Source organism: Acomys russatus, chromosome 3 (genome assembly GCF_903995435.1).
Source record: "Acomys russatus chromosome 3, mAcoRus1.1, whole genome shotgun sequence".
Lineage (NCBI taxonomy): Eukaryota > Metazoa > Chordata > Mammalia > Rodentia > Muridae > Acomys > Acomys russatus.
The window spans coordinates 71,410,532-71,434,520 of record NC_067139.1 but is presented as its reverse complement, the minus strand read 5'-3'; the positions used below and the strand labels follow the sequence as shown (position 1 = coordinate 71,434,520).

At 46.3% G+C, this 23,989-nt stretch overlaps 1 protein-coding gene across 4 annotated transcripts in view; it reads right to left on the bottom strand.

Moving 5' to 3' along the window:
- Positions 1–21,819, bottom strand: part of Fam149b1 (family with sequence similarity 149 member B1) — a 53,029-nt gene extending 31,210 nt beyond the window's left edge. For 2 of the 4 annotated variants that reach the window (XM_051142614.1, XM_051142615.1), the window contains exons 1-6: positions 21,656–21,819; positions 17,193–17,297; positions 15,513–15,642; positions 10,824–10,966; positions 7,248–7,364; positions 5,129–5,290 (exon numbers count right to left, since the gene is read on the bottom strand). In XM_051142614.1, coding sequence (XP_050998571.1) covers positions 5,129–5,290; positions 7,248–7,364; positions 10,824–10,966; positions 15,513–15,642; positions 17,193–17,297; positions 21,656–21,702 — 704 coding nt within the window. In that variant the 5' untranslated portion in view covers positions 21,703–21,819. Of the gene's footprint in view, positions 1–5,128; positions 5,291–7,247; positions 7,365–10,823; positions 10,967–15,452; positions 15,643–17,192; positions 17,298–21,655 lie in introns of those variants that run through there. The other 2 variants (XM_051142616.1, XM_051142617.1) reach the window with 2 other exon arrangements.
- Positions 21,820–23,989: the final 2,170 nt, after the last annotated feature.

Genomic DNA, 23,989 nt, shown 5'->3' with positions numbered 1-23,989 from the left:
ACTGTGTGTGTGTGTGCACTGCTGGGGAGGGCATCCTGACTGTGTGTGCGTGCACTGCTGGGGAGGGCATCCTGACTGTGTGCTTGCACTGCTGGGGAGGGCATCCTGACTGTGTGTATGTGCACTGCTGGAGAGGGCATCCTGACTGTGTGTGTGTGTGCACTGCTCGGGAGGGCATCCGGACGTTGTGTGTGTGCACCGTAGCGGACTGCATGCTGACTTTGTGTGTGCGCACTGCTGGGGAGGGCATCCTGACTGTGTGTTTGTGGACTGCTGGGGAGGGCATCCTGACTTTGTGTGTGCACTGCTAAGGAGGGCATCCAGACTGTGTGTGTGCACTGCTGGGGAGGGCATCCTGACTGTGTGTGTTTGCACTGCTGGGGAGGGCATCCTAACTGTGTGTGCGTGCACTGCTGGGGAGGGCATCCTGACTGTGTGCTTGCACTGCTGGGGAGGGCATCCTGACTGTGTGTATGTGCACTGCTGGAGAGGGCATCCTGACTGTGTGTGTGTGTGCACTGCTCGGGAGGGCATCCGGACGTTGTGTGTGTGCACCGTTGCGGACTGCATGCTGACTTGTGTGTGCGCACTGGTGGGTAGGGCATCCTGACTGTGTGTGTGTGCACTGCTGGGGAGGGCATCCGGACTGTGTGTGTGTGCACTGCTGGGGAGGGCATCCTGACTGTGTGTGTGCACTGCTGGAGAGGGCATCCTGACTGTGTGTGTGCACTGCTGGGGAGGGCATCCTGAATGTTTGTGTGCACTGCTGGGGAGGGCATTACAACTGTGTGTGTACACTCCTGGAGAGGGTATCACGACTGTGTGTGTGTGTGCACTGCTCGGGAGGGCATCCTGACTTTGTGTTTGTGCATTGCTGGGGATGGCATCACGACTGTGTGTGTGTGCACTGCTCGGGAGGGCATCCTGTCTTTGTGTGTGTGCACTGCTGGGATGGGCATCCTGACTGTGTGTGTGTCCACTGCTGGGGAGGGCATCCTGACTGTGTGTGTGTGCACTGCTGGGGAGGGCATCCTGACTGTGTGTGTGCACTGCTGGAGAGGGCATCCTGATTTTGTGTGTGTGCACTGCTGGGGAGGGCATCACGACTGTGTGTGTGTGTGCACTACTGGGGAGGGCATCCTGACTATGTGTGCGCGCACTGCTGGGGAGCGCATCCTGACTTTGTGTGCGTGCACTGCTGGGGAGTGCATCCTGACTGTGTGCTTGCACTGCTGGGGAGGGCATCCTGACTGTGTGTATGTGCACTGCTGGAGAGGGCATCCTGACTGTGTGTGTGTGTGCACTGCTCGGGAGGGCATCCGGACGTTGTGTGTGTGCACCGTTGCGGACTGCATGCTGACTTTGTGTGTGCGCACTGGTGGGTAGGGCATCCTGACTGTGTGTGTGTGCACTGCTGGGGAGGGCATCCGGACTGTGTGTGTGTGCACTGCTGGGGAGGGCATCCTGACTGTGTGTGTGCACTGCTGGAGAGGGCATCCTGACTGTGTGTGTGCACTGCTGGGGAGGGCATCCTGAATGTTTGTGTGCACTGCTGGGGAGGGCATTACAACTGTGTGTGTACACTCCTGGAGAGGGTATCACGACTGTGTGTGTGTGCACTGCTCGGGAGGGCATCCTGACTTTGTGTTTGTGCATTGCTGGGGATGGCATCACGACTGTGTGTGTGTGCACTGCTCGGGAGGGCATCCTGTCTTTGTGTGTGTGCACTGCTGGGATGGGCATCCTGACTGTGTGTGTGTCCACTGCTGGGGAGGGCATCCTGACTGTGTGTGTGTGCACTGCTGGGGAGGGCATCCTGACTGTGTGTGTGCACTGCTGGAGAGGGCATCCTGATTTTGTGTGTGTGCACTGCTGGGGAGGGCATCACGACTGTGTGTGTGTGTGCACTACTGGGGAGGGCATCCTGACTATGTGTGCGCGCACTGCTGGGGAGCGCATCCTGACTTTGTGTGCGTGCACTGCTGGGGAGTGCATCCTGACTGTGTGTATGCACTGCTGGGGAGGGCATCCTGACTGTGTGTGTGCACTGCTGGGGAGGGCATCCTGACTGTGTGTGTGCAATGCTGGGGAGGGCATCCTGACTGTAATGTGCACTGCTGGGGAGGGCATCACAACTGTGTGTGTGTGCACTGCTGGGGAGGGCATCCTGACTGTGTGTGTGGACTGCTGGGGAGGGCATCCTGTGTGTGTGTGTGCACTGCTGGGGCGGGTATCCTGACTGTGTGTGTGTGCACTGCTGGGGAGGGCATCCTGACTGTGTGTGTTTGCACTGCTGGGGAGGGCATCCTGACTGTGTGTTTTTGGACTGCTGGGGAGGGCATCACGACTGTGTGTGTGTGTGCACTACTGGGGAGGGCATCCTGACTATGTGTGCGCGCACTGCTGGGGAGCGCATCCTGACTTTGTGTGCGTGCACTGCTGGGGAGTGCATCCTGACTGTGTGCTTGCACTGCTGGGGAGGGCATCCTGACTGTGTGTATGTGCACTGCTGGAGAGGGCATCCTGACTGTGTGTGTGTGTGCACTGCTCGGGAGGGCATCCGGACGTTGTGTGTGTGCACCGTTGCGGACTGCATGCTGACTTTGTGTGTGCGCACTGGTGGGTAGGGCATCCTGACTGTGTGTGTGTGCACTGCTGGGGAGGGCATCCGGACTGTGTGTGTGTGCACTGCTGGGGAGGGCATCCTGACTGTGTGTGTGCACTGCTGGAGAGGGCATCCTGACTGTGTGTGTGCACTGCTGGGGAGGGCATCCTGAATGTTTGTGTGCACTGCTGGGGAGGGCATTACAACTGTGTGTGTACACTCCTGGAGAGGGTATCACGACTGTGTGTGTGTGTGCACTGCTCGGGAGGGCATCCTGACTTTGTGTTTGTGCATTGCTGGGGATGGCATCACGACTGTGTGTGTGTGCACTGCTCGGGAGGGCATCCTGTCTTTGTGTGTGTGCACTGCTGGGGTGGGCATCCTGACTGTGTGTGTGTGCACTGCTGGGGAGGGCATCCTGACTGTGTGTGTGTGCACTGCTGGGGAGGGCATCCTGACTGTGTGTGTGCACTGCTGGAGAGGGCATCCTGATTTTGTGTGTGTGCACTGCTGGGGAGGGCATCACGACTGTGTGTGTGTGCGCACTACTGGGGAGGGCATCCTGACTATGTGTGCGCGCACTGCTGGGGAGGGCATCCTGACTTTGTGTGTGTGCACTGCTGCGGAGGGCATCCTGACTTAGTGTGTGTGCACTGCTGGGGAGGGCATCCTGACTGTGTGTGTGTGCACTGCTGGCGAGGGCATCCTGCTTGTGTGTGCGTGCACTGCTGGGGAGGGCATCCTGAGTGTGTGTGTGTGCACTGCTGGGGAGGGCATCCTGACTGTGTGTGTGTCCACTGCTGGGGAGGGCATCCTGACTGTGTGTGTGCACTCCTGGGGAGGGCATCCTGACTTTGTGTGTGTGCACTCCTGGGGCGGGTATCCTGACTGTGTGTGTGTGCACTGCTGGGGAGGGCATACTGACTGTGTGTGTGTGCACTGCATCCTGACTGTGTGTGTGTGCACTGCATCCTGACTGTGTGTGTGTGCACTCCCTCCTGACTGTGTGTGTGTGTACTGCATCCTGACTGTGTGTATGCGCACTCCCTCCTGACTGTGTGTGTGGGCACTGCATCCTGACTGTGTGTGTGTGCACTGCGTCCTGACTGTGTGTGTGCACTGCATCCTGACTGTGTGTGTGTGCACTCCCTCCTGACTGTGTGTGTGGGCACTGCATCCTGACTGTGTGTGTGTGCACTGCGTCCTGACTGTGTGTGTGCACTGCATCCTGACTGTGTGTGTGTGCACTGCATCCTGACTGTGTGTGTGTGCACTCCCTCCTGACTGTGTGTGTGGGCACTGCATCCTGACTGTGTGTGTGCACTGCATCCTGACTGTGTGTGTGCACTGCATCCTGACTGTGTGTGTGTGCACTGCGTCCTGACTGTGTGTGTGTGCACTGCATCCTGACTGTGTGTGTGTGCACTGCGTCCTGACTGTGTGTGTGTGTACTGCATCCTGACTGTGTGTATGCGCACTCCCTCCTGACTGTGTGTGTGGGCACTGCATCCTGACTGTGTGTGTGTGCACTGCGTCCTGACTGTGTGTGTGCACTGCATCCTGACTGTGTGTGTGGGCACTGCATCCTGACTGTGTGTGTGTGCACTGCGTCCTGACTGTGTGTGTGCACTGCATCCTGACTGTGTGTGTGTGCACTCCCTCCTGACTGTGTGTGTGGGCACTGCATCCTGACTGTGTGTGTGCACTGCATCCTGACTGTGTGTGTGTGCACTGCGTCCTGACTGTGTGTGTGTGCACTGCGTCCTGACTGTGTGTGTGCACTGCATCCTGACTGTGTGTGTTGGGAAATCATTCTACCAATTGAGCCACATCCCAGTAATTTAGAACTTATTTTTCTTACTTTAGAACTTTTAAAGGCTTAGAAAAATAGTTTATATTTCAGGAAGGTAGCATGAAATATGATGAGTGAACTGGGCTTAGAATCAGATGAAGAAGGTTTTGGTTTCAACTTTACCTCATGTTAAGCAATCTGCTGCTCACCTAACTCATTTCAAGGTGGTCTCTGCTATATGACTACTGTCAGAATGTAAGTGGATACTGATAAGCCGTGTGTGCCCTCTTAGAGTAAGAACTAGATGGGCATGGTGGCACACATTTTTAATCCTGGTACTTGGAAGGCAGAGGCAGGTGGGTTTCTATGAATGAGTTCGAGGCCAGCCAAGACTACATAGTGAGACAGACAAACAAACAAACAAACAAACTTCATATCTCTTCAACTACTCTTTGAAGTTTCAGTTTCCACTAGTGATGATTTTTAAAAGTATAAACTCAAATTATGTAGATAAAATGAGTCATTTAAAAAATCTTTGTAGGAAAAGGCAAAACATAAGTGAAGGAGGAAGGTACAGAGGGAAGTAACAGGACATGAGCTCTGCATGTCAGAATGAACTGGAAGCTCTCCCAATGTTACAAATCTACTTATAGGTGATATCAATAATGCAGTTTCAAAAGAGTAGACGCTGGGATACACAAACAGTAAAAAATTTTAAAGGCTGTACTCACACATCCGTGTTGTCAAAAGCCAGGTACTCCTCGATTACTCCTTCAGAAAAGATTATACAATCTGCCTCCTCTTCTCCCATGGCAGACGAGCCAGAGGGCTTGATGGTGGGAGACGTTTTGTAAGAAGATGAAAAATGTAACTTCTTTCCCCTTATACCAAATCTCGGAGAAGAAAAAGTACTATTAGTGACATTAAAACAAACAGCTCTCACATAGCAAGTAACATAGCTTTTGGACAAACCCTCCTGCCCTGGCAATACTTTCCTGAACTACTCTAGATCTTTTTGCCCAGTGCTGGGGTATTACTCAGTGCCTTGGCCACGCCAGGTGATGCTGCCGGGCTCTGATTTGCAAATCTTTTCCAATGCTACCGTGGAACATCTTCTCACGCACCTGACAGCCATTCACACACCTTCACATGTGCTCTGTATATTTTCAATTAGGCCGTTTTTATTTCTCACATTGTAGACATTCCTTGAACCACCTGGCTATTAATCCTTATTAGACAACTTGTGAACATTTGATCCTACTCTCTCCTTCTTTTGATTCATTATTTGCACACAGGATTTTGGCTATTTTTTTAAATTTTGCCTATGACATCATGGCCTAGAAACCACTGTAAACCCAGTATCACGGGAACACGTGGTGTTTCACTGCAGGTAGTTGTTCTGTGTATTCCATGGTGAAGAGCTGACTTCAGTACATAGCAGTTAGAGTCTAGTTTCCCAGTAGCACTGTCCCCAACATCTGCTGAAATATGTATTTACAATAAATATAGCTGGGGGTAGTGGAAGATACCTTTAACCCCAGCACTCATGAGGCAGAGGCAGGCGGAGCTCTGAGAGTTTGAGGCCAGCCTGGTCTACACAGTGAACTCCAAGCCAGCCAGGGTTACATAGTGAAACTCTGTTTAGACACAACTCTTAAATTAACCTGACTGAAGCAGAAGAACACAGTTTAATCTCTGCAAACTCAACTTTTCATTTCCTTCCTTTCTTCTTTTTGGCTTGTGCTTCTGTAGCCTAACACCATCTCTCAATACTTTAACTTCCTGGACTGCCGTTTTGACATACATACTACTTTTTTATTTTTATTTTTTTGGTTTTTCAAGACAGGGTTTCTCTGTGTAGCCTTGGCCATCCTGGACTCCCTTTGTAGACCAGGCTGGCCTCGAATTCACAGTGATCCGCCTGCCTCTGCCTCCCGAGTGCTGGGATTAAAGGTGTGCACCACCACGCCCGGCTCATACATACTACTTTTTATGTTGAATGACAATCTTGTTTGAAACCATAATCTCAATTTATACATTAGTCTTTTTCTTATATTGTTATCATGTAAATATGCTATGCTTTCATTTAGATTAAAAAAAAAAAAAAAAAATGAAAGAAGTTGAATGCCAGTGCTATTCCAGGCACTGTGTCCGGTGTCACTCAGACATACAAATGATTACTGAATTGCTTCTGTGTGCCTTCCTCCCAGCCCAAGAACACCTCCAGAATAGAACGTGGACCAGCTCCATTTTAGTGCATTTAAGATATGAGAGAAAGCTAACATTGGGAGGATTGGTGACTGAGCGACAAGAAAGTAACAGATAAAAATAGAGCTCTAGGGGCTGGAGAGATGGCTCAGAGGTTAAGAGCACTTGCTATTCTTCCAGAGGACCCACGTTCAATTCCCAGCACCCACATGAGAGCTCACAACTGTCTGTTATTCCAAGTCTAGAGGATCTAACACCCGCATTTTGACATACATGCAGGCGAAACATTAATGCACATAAAAAAATGTAAAGCTCTAGGCAGGACCAGCTTATAATTCTATATTTTATCTTAAAGGCAATAAGAATCAATTGCAAGTTTTTTTTTTTAATGCAGTGTGGCAAACTGATAGGATTTTTGTAGAGACTTAATTATTGATAAACCTTATTTTATAGTAACCTTGTATGTTAACATAAAAAATTTTACTCAGGACACACACACTTCTCTGATACCTCCTAGAACAAAAAGTGGCCAAAGAGCAGCACCAGCAGAACCTAGACTTTGCTCTTCTGTGCCACCATCCTCCCAAAGGAATCATTACTGCAAGCTAGGAGACTGACATGCTTGCACCATAAAATACTTACATGGTAGAATCTCTTTCTTGAGACAAGGTCGCTTCATGTGAAGATGACAGGGCAGAAGAGGATCTAGGGTATAATCCATAGCCTTCACTCGGAGTGATTATCTGCTTACCCAGAATCCTTCAAACAAGGGAACAGACACAGGGAAGTACTTTCACTTGGCACACATGCAAATCTGAGAATTTCAGCAACAAATCTGATGGCTCTACAAAGAACTCCTACAAACTCAGCCGGACACTTGAGAAAGACTCTTGAAAGGAAACGTGAGTTCTTCCTTAGGCGTGTTTCCCTCTGATAGGATTTATATGGAAAAGGTAAAGCCATCACTGCCCAGAGGTTTAAGGAAAAATCCAGGAAAAGTTAGGGATGTGCTCGGTGGCACAGCACTTGCCTCACATGACAAGGCACATATTGAATACCTACCCCCAACACACACACGAGAAGATAAAGGCCCAGCCAAATTAGTGAAAACTATTAATTATATTCTTTTTTTAAAAAGTGATTTATTGCCGGGCGTGGTGGCACATGTCTTTAATCCCAGCACTCTGGATGCAGAGGAAGGCAGATCGCTGTGATTTGAGGCTAGCCTGGTCTACAAAGCAAGTCTAGGACAGCCAAGGCTACACAGAGGAACCCTATCTCGAACCCCACCCCCAAATTGATTTATTTACTCATTTAATGTGCATTGGTGTTTCATCTATATGTCTGTGTGAGGGTCTTAGAGCCCTAGAACTAGAGTTATAGACAGTTATGAGCTGCCATGAGGGTGCTGGGAATTGAACCTGGGTCCTCTGAAGAGCAGCCAGGGCTCTTAACCACTGAACCATCTCTTCAGCCCATGAATCATATTCTTTTTTTTTTTTTTTTTTTTTTTAAGATTTATTTATTTGATATATATGAGTACTCTATCTTCATGTACTCCTGCAGTCCAGAAGAAGGCATCAGATCTCATTATAGATGGTTGTGAGCCACCATGTGGTTGCTGGGAATTGAACTCAGGACCTCTGGAAGAGCAGTCAGTGCTCTTAACCTCTGAGCCATCTCTCCAGTCCAAAATTTAAGTACACATAGTGGTGATACTATTGTGGTTTCACAAGGAACAGTCTATGTGTCCTTTCAAGTATATAAGAATCACTTGTAGAGTGTGGTATAAACAGAACCCTGAGCACTGTGTTCAAAAGAAACGCTCTTACCTCTCCCATGCCTCCATACTGCAGGGTATTAGGAGCTTTGCTCCAAGGATAGCAGTAGAGTCCCAGAAGCACCCCGCCCTGCCCCCGCCCCCGCCCCACCCATACTCCCCACTTTCTCCACTCAGCTCACTGTGGCCTCTCTCAGCTTCACTGCCATGCCCTCTAGGTGGCCTCATAGCCTCTGCCTGCTACCCAAGGGCCCTGCTGGCTGCATGGGGAGGGAGGGGGCAGTCTTGGGTGGTGTCACAAGGCTATGGGGTCATTAGACCATTTGTCTTGGACTAAAAAGATAGGAGTGGTGATGAGCAAGCATGACCTCATCCCCCAACTGGCCTCTCCTAGACCCTGAAAACAAACAACAATAAAACTAAAACAACAATAACAAGAAGCCGGGCGTGGTGGCGCACGCCTTTACTCCCAGCACTCGGGAGGCAGAGGCAGGTGGATCACTGTGAGTTCAAGGCCAGCCTGGTCTACAAAGTGAGTCCAGGATGGCCAAGGCTACACAGAGAAACCCTGTCTCGAAAAACCAACCGCCCCCCCCCAAAAAAAACCCTGGGGGGGGGAAAAAAAAAAACCAATAACAAGAACAAAAAAACCTAAACAAAAAATAAAAACAAAAGAAAGGATCTCTGAAATGCCCTGACACTCAGAAGCCAACTACGATAGAGATATTTTACTTGGCATGTGACATGATGCCTCGTGTTCCAGGCCCTGGGAGGTGGAGGCTGGAGGAGGATCATCAGTTTGCATGCAAAGTTCAACAATCAGGGCTGGAGAGATGGCTCAGGGGTTAAAAGCACTTTCTGCTCTTGCAGCAGAAGACCAGGTTCAGTTCCCAACACCTACATGGCAGTTCACAACTGTCTGCAACTCCAGCTGCAGTGAATCGAGATGCACTCTTCTATGGTATTGGGCATATGTGCAGTATATATACATACATGCAGGCAAAACATTCATAACATATAAAGAATTTATTATTTTTTTTTGAGACAGGGTCTCATTATGTAGATCTGGCTGTCCTGGAACTCACTATGTAGACTGCCCTGAACTCACAGAGATCTGCCTGCCTCTTGAGTACTGGGATTAAAGATGTGCACCACCATACTTAGCCTAAGGAAAGTTTTTTTTAAAAGAAGCTCAAGGAAGCCGGGCGTGGTGGCGCACGCCTTTAATCCCAGCACTCGGGAGGCAGAGGCAGGCGGATCGCTGTGAGTTCGAGGCCAGCCTGGTCTACAAAGTGAGTTCAGGATGGCCACGGCTACACAGAGAAACCCTGTCTTGAAAAACCAAAAAAAAAACCAAAACAAAACAAAAAGAAGCTCAAGGCCAACCTCGGGCATCTGAGACCTTGTCTCACACATACACAGGCCCATTTAAAAAACAGTTTTACAGGCTGGAGAGATGGCTCAGCGGTTACTAGCACTGTAAGCTCTTCCAGAGGTCCTGAGTTCAATTCCCAGCAACCACATGGTGGCTCACAACAATCTGTAATGTGACCTGATGCCCTCTTCTGGCCTGCAGGTGTATATGCAGATAGAGCACTCATAAAATGAATAAATAAATCTTAAAAAAACAAAAACAAAAACCAAACCCGCCGGGTAGTGGGGCACAGGCCTTTAATGCCAGCACTTGGGAGGCAGAGGCAGGTGGATAGCTTTGAGTTCGAGGACAACCAGGTCTACAAAGCGAGTCCAGGATAGGCAAGGCTACACTGAGAAACCCTGTCTCAAAAACCAAAAACAACACCTCCCCCCCCCCCCCCCCCCCCCCCCGCGCCAAAATCCAGTTTTACTCACAGCTAGACATGGTGGTGCATGCACTAAGGAGGCAGAGGCAAGCAGATAAATGAGTTCAAGGTCAGCCTGCTCTACATAGTAAGGCCGTGTCCAAAACAAACAAACAAACAAAAATCACTCAATTAGAATACGTTGTTAGGGTAAGTCCAAGAAGCTCCTACTAACCTGAGTTTTCTTTCAGCCAGGGCTTTACACAAAATCATGTACATTAAACAAACAGCCAGGCCAAGCATAGTGGCCCATGCTTGTAATCCCAGCGCTCCAGGAGGCAGAGGCAGGCAGGAAGCCAGCCTGGTATTTAGTGTGAGCTCCAGGGCAGGGCAGCCAAGGCTACACAGAGAAACCTTGTCTCGAAAAACCAACCAACCAACCAACAAGCCAACATCACCCTCACAAATTCTCAGGCCAGGTGAGTCTTTAAATCCCTGCATTCTGGAGGTCTAGAGTACAGCATGGTCTATAGAGTGAGTCTCTGGCCAGCCACAGTTTCAAAGTAAGACTCTGTCTCAAAAAAGAAAAGAATCCAAAGCTCATAAAAGCTTCAGAATTCAAATTCTGAGAGCAGCACTGTTTGTCTTGCTCCGTACCTGAGGTGAGGAAAGCAGGACGCCCACTGCTGGCACTCTTCCTGCAGACTGTGTGCGTGCATGCCCAGCTTCTGCTCATACAGGAGCTCGTCGATGGCCGTGAACATTGCTCGGACTTTCTCAGTGGCATTTTGGTCAAGTTCCTAGGAACAAACACCACTCCCAAACATTTAGGTGAGCTATTAAGAATATATTTTGGTGAACTTCTATACAATTAGATTAGCTTTTCTGAATTTAATTAATTTAACACTTTCACTATCAGATATATTTTTATGCACTTAACAATCATTGAGATGTATAGACTTTGTGTCTGATTAATTTTGGTGTGTGATTTTTTTTTTTTTTTTTTTTTTTGAGGCAGGGTTTCTCTGTGTAGTCTTTGCTGTCCTGGACTCACTTTGTAGACCAGGCTGACGTGGAACTCACAGAGATCTGCCTGCCTCTGCCTCCCTGAGTGCTGGGATTAAAAGTATGCACCACCGTGCTAACATATATCTATTTTTAATTTAAAGATTATTTATACAGTATTCTGCCCACATGTGTGCCTGCATGTAAGAACAGGGCACCAGATCTCATTATAGATGGTTGTGAGCTACCATGTGCCTGCTGAGAATTGAACTCAGTACCTCTGGAAGAACAGTCAGTTCCTGACTTCTGAGCCATCTCCGGTGGCAAGTTATTATTCTTGTTTTTTTCTTTTTCTTTTTTATTTATTAATTTTTGGTTTTTCAAGATAGGTTTCTCTATGTAGCCTTGACTATCCTGGACTCACTTTGTAGACCAGCCTGGCCTGGAACTCACAGTGGTCCGCCTGCCCCTGCCTCCGAGTGCTGGGATTAAAAGTGTGCACCACCATGCCTGACTTCCAGCAGCAAGTTCTTTATAATGAAGTTTTTTAAAAATTATTTTTGTTATATACATTGGTGGTTTGACTACATGTATGTCTGTGTAGGGTGTAGGATCCCCTGGAACTGGAGTTACAGACAGTTGTGAGCCATCATGTGGGTGCTGGGAATTGAACTCAGGACCTCTGGAAGAGCGTCGGTGCCCTTCACCTCTGAGTCATCTCTCCAATCTGTGATGGAACTGTTTAGTTAGTTCACTGAATTCTCCTGATAAGGCATCAGATTCATTTGCTGGGAATAAAGCTTGGTTCTGCTCTGCCCTTATCCCCTTCAAGGCTCCACAGGAGAGAGTCCTGCTCACCTGTCCACATCATTTGTGTTTCCTCCTCAGATTCACCATCTTTTTTTTTTTTTTTTCTCCTGGTTTTTTGAGACAGGGTTTATGTAGCCTTAGCTGTCCTGGACTCACTTTGTAGACCAGGCTGGCCTCGAACTCACAGAGATCCGCATGCCTCTGTCTCCCCGTGCTGGGATTAAAGGCGCGCGCCACCGCACCCAGCCCAGATTCACTATCTTGCACCTCTTTACCCATCCATCTTTTCTTCAATTCCAAGAATATTTACTTTTGAAATACAAGTTTCATCTCCTCTTAGGACTCTTTTATTTTGAGGGTGTGCATGTATGTATGCATGTATGTACATACGTGTGCCTGTGCATGAGTACTGAGGCCGGAAGAGCAGGGGCATTAGATTTTCTTTGCCATCACTCTGCATCGGTTTCTGAGGAGGAGCTCTTGCTGAGCCTGGGGCTTGAGCCTCAGAAGCCAGCAAGCCCCATCCATCTTCTCGTCTTCACCCGACCTGAGCTGAGATTACAAGACCTGAGGGGACACCCAGCTTGTGACACGGATGCTGGAATCTCAACTCTGGGCTCAGTGATACTAAGCACGGAGCCATTTTGCCACTCCGCCTGCCATTTATCTGTCTGGAAGTTCTTTCTCTTTACATGATCACCTCTTCAGTGCTTAAGTCTCAACGTAGTGTACAGACAGACAACACCAGAGTCTTAAGTAAATGTCTCTTGTTAGATCCTACTTCAGCACCCTGCTAGAGCACTCCTGCCACTCTCTGTACTTTACATCCTTGTCAGTCCCACTAGACTACTGAACTATGTATGTCTCACCCTATAGCCAAAGGTAACTACAGCAACGGGCGAATATGCTGGGGAAAAAAATGAGTAAAGGGCTAGAGAGATGGCTTGGGGTTAAGAACACTGCCTGTTCTTCCAAAGGTCCTGAGTTCAATTCCCAGCAATCACATGGTGGCTCAGTCATCTATACTGAGATCTGTCTGGTGCCCTCTTCTGGCCTGCAGGTGCACATGAAGGCAGAACACTGTTATACTCAATAAATAAATATTTAAAAAAAGAATAAAACCTGAAAACCCAAATTTTAAATATGGGGGAAGCTGCCATTATGACATGTTAACACCAAGAACTATTGAATGTACTATTCTAGTTGACAGCTGTGGTGGAGGTAATAATGGTAAATGACAAAAGTAGACTATAAAATAGCACGCACATGCATAATAACTAGGGGAAATACACATAGATGGAAGACTAGTGGAAAGTGATTAACACTAATAATGATAGATTTAAACAATCAGGCTTCTCTGTAGAGAGAGCAGTGGCGGAGGCCATGTAGGAAACGCTGCAGTGAGCAAGGGAGCCTCCTGGAGATGCCCACCATTTTGCATGACTGTGATGGGTGCCCCCTGGAGGGGCATGGACCCCAGGAACTTTGTCTCTGGATTGTTTCTTGCTGCTCATATGTCTTTCCATGCTTGTCATTGCTGTATTCCTCATATATCTGGCATGGTGTGACTGGATACAAGGAGACCCTCACTGCCTATATATGGCTTCCTGGGCATCATCCTGCTCTGTTGAGCAAATTCCCTGCAGATTAATATGAAGCTGTACTTTCATAAAATAATGCTGTTTAGATGAATTGATGATTTTATAATTCCTGATACTGATTTTTAAAGAATTCCCGATTTTGATTCAAATACTTTTAAGTGTCTCCTGCAGAACAGCAAAAGCTGCAAAAGGCGTTCAGTGAGCCTTCATGTGTCACAAACATGTAAACTGCACTAGGAAAAATAGGCTTGGGAAAAATTTACAATCAAGGAAAACATTCACTCTAGGTTAGGTCCAGAGATGAGGTCAGGTCTCAGTATGCACCATGGTAAGAAAAGCCATGAGCAAAGAACAGTGGTTCTATGCTGAGGGTAGATCAGGGAATAGATACTTAGCTAACGTAGCTGTACAAAGCTTCAAAAATAACATGTAAGATAGATCATCTGTTTCTGGTAAAAACCTGATTAACCTATGGCATAAAAAACTATTGCTTTGAACTTATAATGAGCTTATGAAAGGCAGATAAAAATACTGCACTGAACTTATAGTGAACTTGTGGAACTGAGATATAAAGATTTAGTCAGGTGTGAATTTTAATGAAAAAAATATAACCAATAACCCTGCTGTACCGCCTCTTGTGTAAGGATTTTATCTGCTTTGTGATAATTGCTTTTATGGTCACGAGGTGTATTTTCTTCTGAGAGAACTTTGCTTTAGAGGGCATAAAAGGAGCCAAGAAGTAAGCAGCTGTTAGAGCTTGCTCTTTAAGAGTTTGCTCCATCCATCCAGCATGTGTGTACGTGTGTTTGTATGCAAAGTTATTGGAACTGAGCTCTGCTCTACCCACCAATTAAGTGTATATATATGTAAAGTGGTTGGATCTTTGCTCCATCCACCCGAAACATGAATGTGCATGTCTCTATGTCTGTATGTGTATGGGTGAAGTTATTGGAGCTTGTTGGAGCCTGCTTTGCTTCACCCACCGAGTGTGTGTGTGATTCCTTCCTTTTCTCTTTTCCTTCTTGCCAGCTCCCAGAGAGTTAAAAGACTGCAGGCCCTCGAAGAGTTCAAAGAGTTCAGAGTCTTTCACCATTACACAGCACCATTACCTCTACACCCACCACTTCAGTGTAGGTGGCCTGTCGGAGCTGGTCTTTGACAGAGCAGCTAACTATATTGTTTAAAATAAGTATGGTAGGGGCTGGAGAGATGGCTCAGTGGATTACAATGCTTGCCTCACAAGCCTTATACCTGAGTTCAAGCCTCAGAACCTCTGTAAATATGGAATTAGAAAAACAACTTCAGTGTTCTCCTATGGCCTCCACATACGGACCACGGTATAAGCACCTACACACATATAACATGCATGTATGCATACACAATTAAAAATAAATTAAAAAATAAATAAGCCATGTATTAAAAGCACATGCTTTTAATCAGTACTCAGGAGCTAGAGACAGGAAGGAGGTCTTCCTGAGTTTGAGGCCAGCCTGGTCTACATAACAAGTTCTAGGCTAGCCATTGTTACTTAGTGGAACCTTGTCTCAAAACAACAACAACTAAAATATCTAGGCATGCCTTTAATTCCAGCACTGAGGAGGCAGAGGCATATAGAGCTCTGTAAGTTTGAGGCTAGCCTGGTCTACATAGTGAGTTCCAGGATAACTGGAATTACACAGAAATACCTTGTCTCAAACAAACAAACAAACAAACAAACAAAAACAAAAAACAAGCAAATAAATAAGGTAAAAAGTGATCAAGGAAAACACCTAATATTGACCTCTGGCCTCCACACATGCATACAAGGCAAGCACACTCCTATGTACTGCACCAAACACACACGCCACAGTGAGGAGGTGAGGAAAGGCACCTCCTCAGTTCCAGGAGAGCCTTCCTAGAACTGCCGCAGAGTGCTCAGCAGACAACTCACACCATATCCCCAAGAGACGATGGAGCTGCCTTCCGTAGAGATCCCTGTGCCTGCAAAGCTTGGAAAAGCAGAACTCGAATTCCCAGTGTCAGTTGATGCAAAAGGTGATTCTTGGGTGATGTCAGACTCACTAAATGGATAGTATGAGAGAAAGGGAGAAAAAATAAATAAAATTCTCATGTTTCCTTAGCAACTTATCAGGCAATTAACATGTATACAATAGCATGTACACAAATAGCGTGTATACAAAAATAAGCTTGGAATTCAAGCACTACTTAATCCCTATAGCATTGATGGCAGCTCTGCTGACTAATGCTAGTCAGTTTGTGAAGATTTAGTATTCACCTGTATAATGTGCACTCTTTACCAGATATTGCAGGCCGGGTAGCAGAATGTCTGACCTTGCCCAGGGCCTGGAGCTCCTTGAGTGCGTTCACAGACGGCCATCTCCTTTACCCACTGCTACTGTCACCTGCTCATGCAGGCCTAGTGAACTAACTCTCCTTAAACTTTAAGGAATCTCAGTTTTATACCCAGATTTGACACTAGAGTTTGACTTTACAATTTTTCCTGCGACAGCGCGCTGCTCCTTAGACCCTCTCTGACCCTGTCCCTTCACTCTGTGTCTCAGTGACGGCGGCTATTACTCAGGATTTACTGCATGACAAATACCGTGTCAAGTTTTATATACTTTATCTGATTTATTTTCACAAAACCATGTAAGAGATGCTGATAATGTCTTTCCCCCCCTTGGTCAAACCAACTAAAGATTTGTCAATTTCACTCACTAGCTTCCAAAGAACCAATTTCTGATTGTTGTTTTTCTATTTCATTATCCATTAACTCATTTGCCAAGTGTTACTCAGCTAATAAAGGTCAGAAATAGAATTAAAATCATTTATCTGATCCCCTCTCTCTTTTTTTTTTTTCAACAGACAGGGTTTCTCTGTGTAGCCTTGGCTGTCCTGGACTTGCTTTATAGACCAGTCCGACCTTGAACTTACAGTCCCGCCTGCCTCTGCCTCTCCAGTGCTGGGGCTAAAGGCGTGCTTATCTGATCCCTTTTGAATCTAACTACTTAACAACCACCTAATACTACTTCTGCCGGGCTGGAGAGGGTTCTCTGAAGTTAGAGCAGGTACTGCTTCAAGAGTCCCCGGTCAGTGCCCCGCGCCCCCGCCGGGCAGCTCAGGGAGCCTGCGCTCTAGCCCCCGCCGGGCAGCTCAGGGAGCCTGCGCTCTAGCCCCCGCCGGGCAGCTCAGGGAGCCTGCGCTCTCAAGTCCTGTGTGCAAGCTTACAATCTCTGTCTCTCTCTCACACGCAGTTAAAAAAAATAAGATTTTATACTGCTACTTCTAGAAAGTTATGAAAATAAGTGAAACATTGTTTCCATGATCTGTTCCAGAATGAAAATTAAATGGTACTAAAGTCCTGAGTGGGGGCAAAGTGTATAAACACACACACACACACACACACACACACACACACACACACACACACGGTGGGGGGAATGGGCGGAGAAGAGGCTGGCTTTGCAAGCCTGAGCTCCAGCCTCCTGCCACAGACTTACATAAAGATAAAAATCCTTGTTTTTTTTTCACTAGCACAGGTGTGGGCCTAATAAACAAAGTCCATACCCTTAGCAAGTGCAGTGGGAAAGCAAGTGTGCTTTGTTAGTACCTTTGAGAACTTGTGTCTTTTTCCTGGCTGTCGTTGGCTGAGGAAACGTCACCCAGCGGCTCTGGAAGCGGGTGATGGTTAAGAGCGTGCTTTGTTGGTCCTCTCCTGTGAAAGACAGTCAACAGGCTCAGTCGCCAGCTCACAGGACTTACTGCTCCTGTTACTCTCTGTGTATGCGCATGGCATGGTGTGCATGTGAAGACTGGGACCGGCCTTGGTGGCAAGGGCTTTTACATGCTGACCATCTTGTCATCCCCTGTAACAATACTTAGAAACCATTTTAAAATTTATGTGTAGGTATCTATGCCTCTGTGAGTTTGTGTGGGCCATGTGCACAAAGGGTGTCAGATCTCCTGGAACTTGAGTTAGAGGCACCGTGAGCCTCCTGATATGGGTGCTGTAACTGAACTCAGGTCCTCTGCCAAAACAATAAGTACTTTTAATTTCTGAGCCATTTCTTCAGTCTCTCAATATATTTTTTAACCGTGTCTACCATTAGAGACAGAAAATTAAGGTGTACATTCCATTAACTGGGATCTTAGCTTTACATACAAATACAGTACAATTCCCTAAAAACTCGAACTATTCATTTCCTCTGAGGAGTGCTGGAGCCAGACTGCTTAGATCTGAACCCTGATTCCACTGCTTCCTGATCATATTATAATGAGCACATATTTACTCCTGCGCTTTAAGTAAAATAACGTGTTCAGGGGTTTATGATGTGCATTTTCATATAAAGGCCCTGAGAATACTCCCTGTGAGAAAACTTTTAAGACTCTATAGCCAACTACGTCTTCTGAATGTATTTGACTAGAGAATTTTGTGGGGAAAAGATGCCTACTCTAGGTAATTATGTCTGGAAGATATACTAGCTGACTTGTCGTTTATTCCAGTGGACAAGCCCAGAAAATAGATTCCAGAGGAGCAGTGTCCAACAAATGTATGATTGAAAACAAACAAGCAAAAAAGTATGAATGTCATTTTCTTTTCTTTTCTTAGATTTATTTACTCATTTATATAGTACTCAGCCTGCATATGAGTGAGCAGGCCAGAAGAGGACACCAGATTTCATTACAGATGGTTATGAGCCACAATGTGGTTGCTGTGAATTGAACTCAGGACCTTTGGAAGAACAGCCAGTGCTTTCAACAACCTCTGAGCCATCTCTCTAGCTCATGAATGTCATAAAAAAAAAAAAAAAAAAAAAAAAAAAAAAAGCTAACTGGGTGTGTTGGCACACGCCTTTAATTCCAGCACTTGGGAGGCAGAAGCTGGCAGATGTCTGTGAGTTCGAGGCCAGCCTGGTCTACAAATGGAGTACAAGACAGCCAGGGCTACACAGAGAAACCCTGTCTCAAAATACCAAAAGAAAAACAAAAACTAACCCATCACACTTGGTTTATGTGTTTATGTTTGATTTTTTTTTTTCTTTTTAAATTTTTTATTTATTTATTTTTGGTTTTTTGAGACAAGAAAATCGGTTTTGCTAAGCTCTACTGCTTCAAAATGGATTCAAACTATAACATATAACACAAAAAATTCATTTTAATGTACTATCATTTAAATGCATTTAATCTTCATTGTCCACTATGATTCCCTTTTGGACAGGTCATTTTTAGGAACTATCAAAATAGCACCAAAACCAAGTAGTATAACTTCATGGTCTCAGTAAGTCCAGATAAAAAAATAGCTATCCAGAGTTTCTTTATAAGGATATATATTTTTAAAGCTGGGCGTGGGGCACACCCCTTTAATCCCAGCACTGGGAGGCAGAGGCAGGTGGATCAATGTGAGTTTGAGGCCAGCCTGGTCTACAAAGCAAGCCTTGAACTGCCAAGATGACACAGAGAGATCCTGTCTTGAAAAACTTTTTTAAAAATGTATTTTTAACTTCTCTGGTTGAATTATAAAAGCAAATCTGGGGCTGACACAGCTTAGTAAATAAAGGTACTTAATACCAGGCCTTATGACCTTAGTTCAGTCCCCAAGACTCACAGTCAAAGGAGTGATTCTTTTTTTTTTTTTTTTTTTTTTTTTTTGGTTTTTCAAGGTAGGGTTTCTCTGTGTAGCCTTGGCTGTCCTGGACTTGCTTTGTAGACCAGGCTGGCCTCGAACTCACAGAGATCAGCCTGCCTCTGCCTCCCTGAGTGCTGGGTGTAGGCTCAATTTTCTTAACCAATATATTTTATTAACAATTTAGTGACTGAGCATACATCACTTATAACCCAACTAACCAAAACAGTAGGAAATGAGGATTAACGGACACAATAACAAAACCTTAAGGATATCTGTTCCGAGGAACGATTCTCCGGGCGTGTGCCGCAGGATTTCTTCTGCTGGAACCTGGGGTAACTAGAACCCAGAACCTCAGCAGGAGCCGGAGCCCCGAAGCCTTCCCTCAAGCGGTTCTCTCTAGGAGCGTCTTGAAGTGCAGCGATAAACAGCTAAATCTATCCCAAGTCTCCAAAAAACCTTGCCTCCAGTTCTGGGCTCATTTATATATCTCCTCCCAGAGTCTGTTCACGGGATCTTTTCAGCTGGCAACAATGAAACTCCTGCACTAGGTGGTTGCTCTTCTAGTGGATTAACATCACCTGTTCTCTCACAAGACCGTTCCGATCCCACACTTCGAATCCTAAAAAACAGGTTTATCTCTCCTTCACTTGGGATACAAGTGTTTGCCACTGCACCTGACTTAAAGGAGTGATTTTTGTAAACTGTCTTCTGACCTCTGAATGTGTGCCATGGCGCATGCCTATGAGCATGCACAGACACAAAATGAATTTTTAAAAATTAAAAGCAGATTTTAAGTCAACCCCTTCTCACATTTGGGAAACGACTGTTTTTTAGTCTTATTCCCTAAAGAGCTTATTGTCCATTTTGTTCTTATGTAAATAACATATTCCTTAATAGACAACATGCTTCTGAAAAGCAAGGAGAGGTTCTTTTCTTCGTATGGCTCTGTCACCAAGTAAAGGTGGGAAGAGGCAAGTAGTGTTACCAGCTACTGAGGACCTACCATGTACCAACCCTGTGCCAGCATTTTAGGGTGGCTTATAGTTCTTATTTGTATACATAGACAGGAAGGCCCAGATTTTATTTTTATTTTTATTTTTAGACAGGTTTATCTCTGTGTAGCCCTGGCTGTCCTGGAACTTGCTCTGTCGACCATTTGGCCTTGAACTCAGAGCTCTGCCTACCTCTGCCTACTTAGTGCTGGGATTAAAGATGTGCGCCATCACCGCAGGGCTCCCTGATTTAGTAATTTGCCTAAAAGCTACATGGTGCACGCCTTTAATACCAGCACTTGCTGTGAGTTCGAGGCCAGCCTGGTCTACAAAGTGAGTCCAGGACAGCCAAGGCTACACAGAGAAACCCTGACTCAAAAAACAAACAAACAAACAAAACCCCAAAAAGCAGCATGGCAAGAAAAGTGCCCATCCAAAATCTCAGGTATGACTTTAAATGAAGGTTACTGGCATACATAGCCAATATTTAACAAGTGTACGGCTACTGAAATTACTAGTTTAACGAGGGGGAACAATGGGACTTGGATTTTTAAAAATTTAGAATCTATTGGCTTAAGATGTGGAACCTAGCCAGGCTTGGCGGTGCATGCTTGTAATCCCAGCGCTGGGGAAGGCAGAGGCAAGCCGACTTCTGTGAGTTCCAGGTCAGCCTGGTTTACAATGCAAGTCCAGGACAGCCAAGGCTACACAGAGAAACTCTGTCTCAAAACAAAACAAAACAAACAAAAAGTGAAACCTTTTACATTTTTCTCTGAAAAATAGAAGCTAGTTATAGCCATCTGTCACAATTGTTGAAAGGTCCAAGAAACTCAACGTTCTTTTGAAATTGCAACCTGCCAGTAAATATAAGGCATTACCTGCCAAATCACAACACTTTACTAAGTGCACAACAACGAGGGTCTTTAAATTACAAGTGCTTGCTTTTTAGTCTACAAACAAAACGGACCCTTCTTTGCAGGAGGTTTAGGCAGGACAATAGGCTTTAGAATCGGACTGACTCTTAGTTTGTACTTCTCAGGCGCACCATTTTCTATACACAGTGCAAGGTCAGTCTCTCCATCTGACTTTGCTAATGCATTTAAGGAAACGGCTTTGCATAGTGTTTGGAACTAGACGTGTTCAACGTTAGTGTAGCATTCAGCTAGTCTCTTCAGCGGGGCCAAAAGAATTGTGGGAATGTTAAATGGTCCTGGCGGTCCATTCCCTCAATTCAGGTAGTTAACAGCCCAAAAGACAGTCTTAGGACAGCATGGGTGACAACAAACTCTCAGCTGGTGACCCAAGAACAAGAAGCAGCTTCCGCCAGGGCGGGGAGGACAGATTTCGGGATACTACTTTCCAATCCTAGCCCTGGAAAGGAAAGGAGAGGACTGGTCGGGGAGGGTCCCTAGAGCTCCCGCGGCCCAGGCTGGGCGAGCAGAGCAATCCACTCACAGCTCCACGCTCTGTGGCACGGCCTTCCGAGTGTATCTGGAAATCATCCTCCTTTTTTTCCTCCGCGGCAAGGGTGGGCAAGCCAGGGCGGGGGCCTCGGGGCCTGGCCCTCCCGCCGGCTCCGGCCCGGCCCCCTCCTGCCACCTACCGGCCCCGTCTTGCCCGGTCGCCACCTCCCAGAGTTCCCACTCTATAGTCTTCCGGCCTGCTTCCTTCCTTTCATCAGCGGAAGTGACGGAGAAATACAGCATCGTCCAGAAATTGGCTCCGATGCTCATTAACGACTGCACATCGGCTTCCAGGCGGCTTTTAGACTCAGGTCTGGGCCGAAGCGGACGTGAGGGTCCAGCATGAGCTGGGGTCGAGGGGTTGATGGTAGCCTCTGACTAAGTGGAAGAGACGGCCAAGGAAAGGTGCCACAGAGGCGCACCAGAGAGGGAGTAAAAGGAAACGCAACTTTACCTTTGTCGGGTGGAAGAAGAGTTTAGATTGATGAAAGAGTACTAGACCGCGCCAGGTATGTCGCTTGTCTTTAACCCGTGACTCTGTTAATTCTACATAAGAATACCTGCTTGGATTTAGCGGGAGGGAGGGTAGATTTTGCCTTGACCCTCCGGGTTGAGAAGCAGCACGATTCTAATTTACGTAGTGAATGGGTAGTTGCATAGAAAATGCAGGTTCCTTATTGGTTCATTGCAAAGCCAAGTAAGCTGAAGAATCAAATCGCTGCATTAGATGGTCATTCAGACCACGACAAATTATTTTGAGACGAAACGGTAACACACAGCTTTAAATCTTCTATAGACTTAAGTCCTGTAGAGCTAGGGATATTGCTTTTTCTTTCTTTCTTTTTTTAATGTAAAGATTTATTTATTTATTATGTATACAGTGTTCTGTCTGCATGTACACCTGCAGGCCAGAAGAGGGTACCAAATCGCATAGGTGACTGTGAGCCACGACGTGGGTGATGGGAATTGAATTCAAGACCTTTGGAAGAGCAGCCGGTGCCCTTAACTTCTGAGCCATCTCTCCAGCCTGATACTGCTTTTTTTTTAAACGCACTTAATAACACACTTTTAAAGTAATGAGGTGTTTTAGAGGTGGCAGAGTAACACTTCCATTCCACAATTAACGAGAAAGCTCAAGTAGGAAAGTAAAGTGCCCAAAGTGTGCAACTAATAGAAGCACAGAAAGTTTCGAGAAAAAATAATAGATAGTAATGTAATGCTTTCAAATTGTGCTGCACACGCTGCTACTAATTTAGGGGCAAGGATAGGCTTCGACCTTTTCCAAACCTGCTTTATCTGGGGTTCTTTAATGCTTACACCTCCCTTATGACACACCTACTCTAGATAGGAGAGAAAAGAGGTTCATGGGAACAAGAGAAGTAGACCATGTTGAATTGAGTTCCTGGGAGCGATTCCCCTGGTGTGGTAGGCAGGATTTCAGCAGACCAGCAATTCAACCAAATTTACTGCTGGAACCTGCAACAGCAGCCGGAACCCAGAGCCCTGAAGCATTTTCTGGAGCGGTTCTCTCTAGCAGTGTCATGAAGTGGAGCAATGAACAGCCAAACAATACCAAGACTCAAAAAGCCCCGCCTCCTGTTTTGGGCTCATATACATATCTCCTCTCAGAGTCTGTACTAGGATGTGTTTCAGCTGGCAAAACCCAAGCCTGTGCATGAGGTGTTGGTCTTCTAGTGGGTAAACATCACCTGTTCTCTCACAAGTCTGTTCCCCATCCCACACTTGGGATCAAAACAAAAACTTGTGTACATCCACTATAGGCAAGCGTTTAGTTTGTGAGACATTCTTGCCGTGTTGCCTAGCCTAGCCTTGAACTCCTGGACTCAGGTGATGCTCTTTTTTTTTTTTTTTTTCTATTTAATTATCTTTTTTTTTTTTTAATTTATTCTTGTTACATCTCAATGTTTATCCTATCCCTTGTATCCTCCCATTCCTCCCTCCCTCCCATTTTCCCATTATTCCCCTCCCCTATGACTGTTCCTGAGGGGGACCTCCTCCCCCTGTATATGCTCATAGGGTATCAAGTCTCTTCTTGGCAAGGTGATGCTCTTGCCTCTGTCTCTCAGCTGAGCCACACCCATTGCACCGAGCTAACTTTCATTTTTATTCTTACGTACTTACTTGGTTTGGAAAGTGTGTTGTTGGATCTCCAGTCACTCCGTAATATCAAGGTTTCCATTTCGCATAATTTAAGGGATGTAGTTTCAGTAGAAATGTCATTTGGAGAATAATAAGTCAGGTGGTGTCTGGTAAAGGCCAGAACCGTGGTGATGGGAGATTCGGCTTAGTTTTGGGAAATAATGCG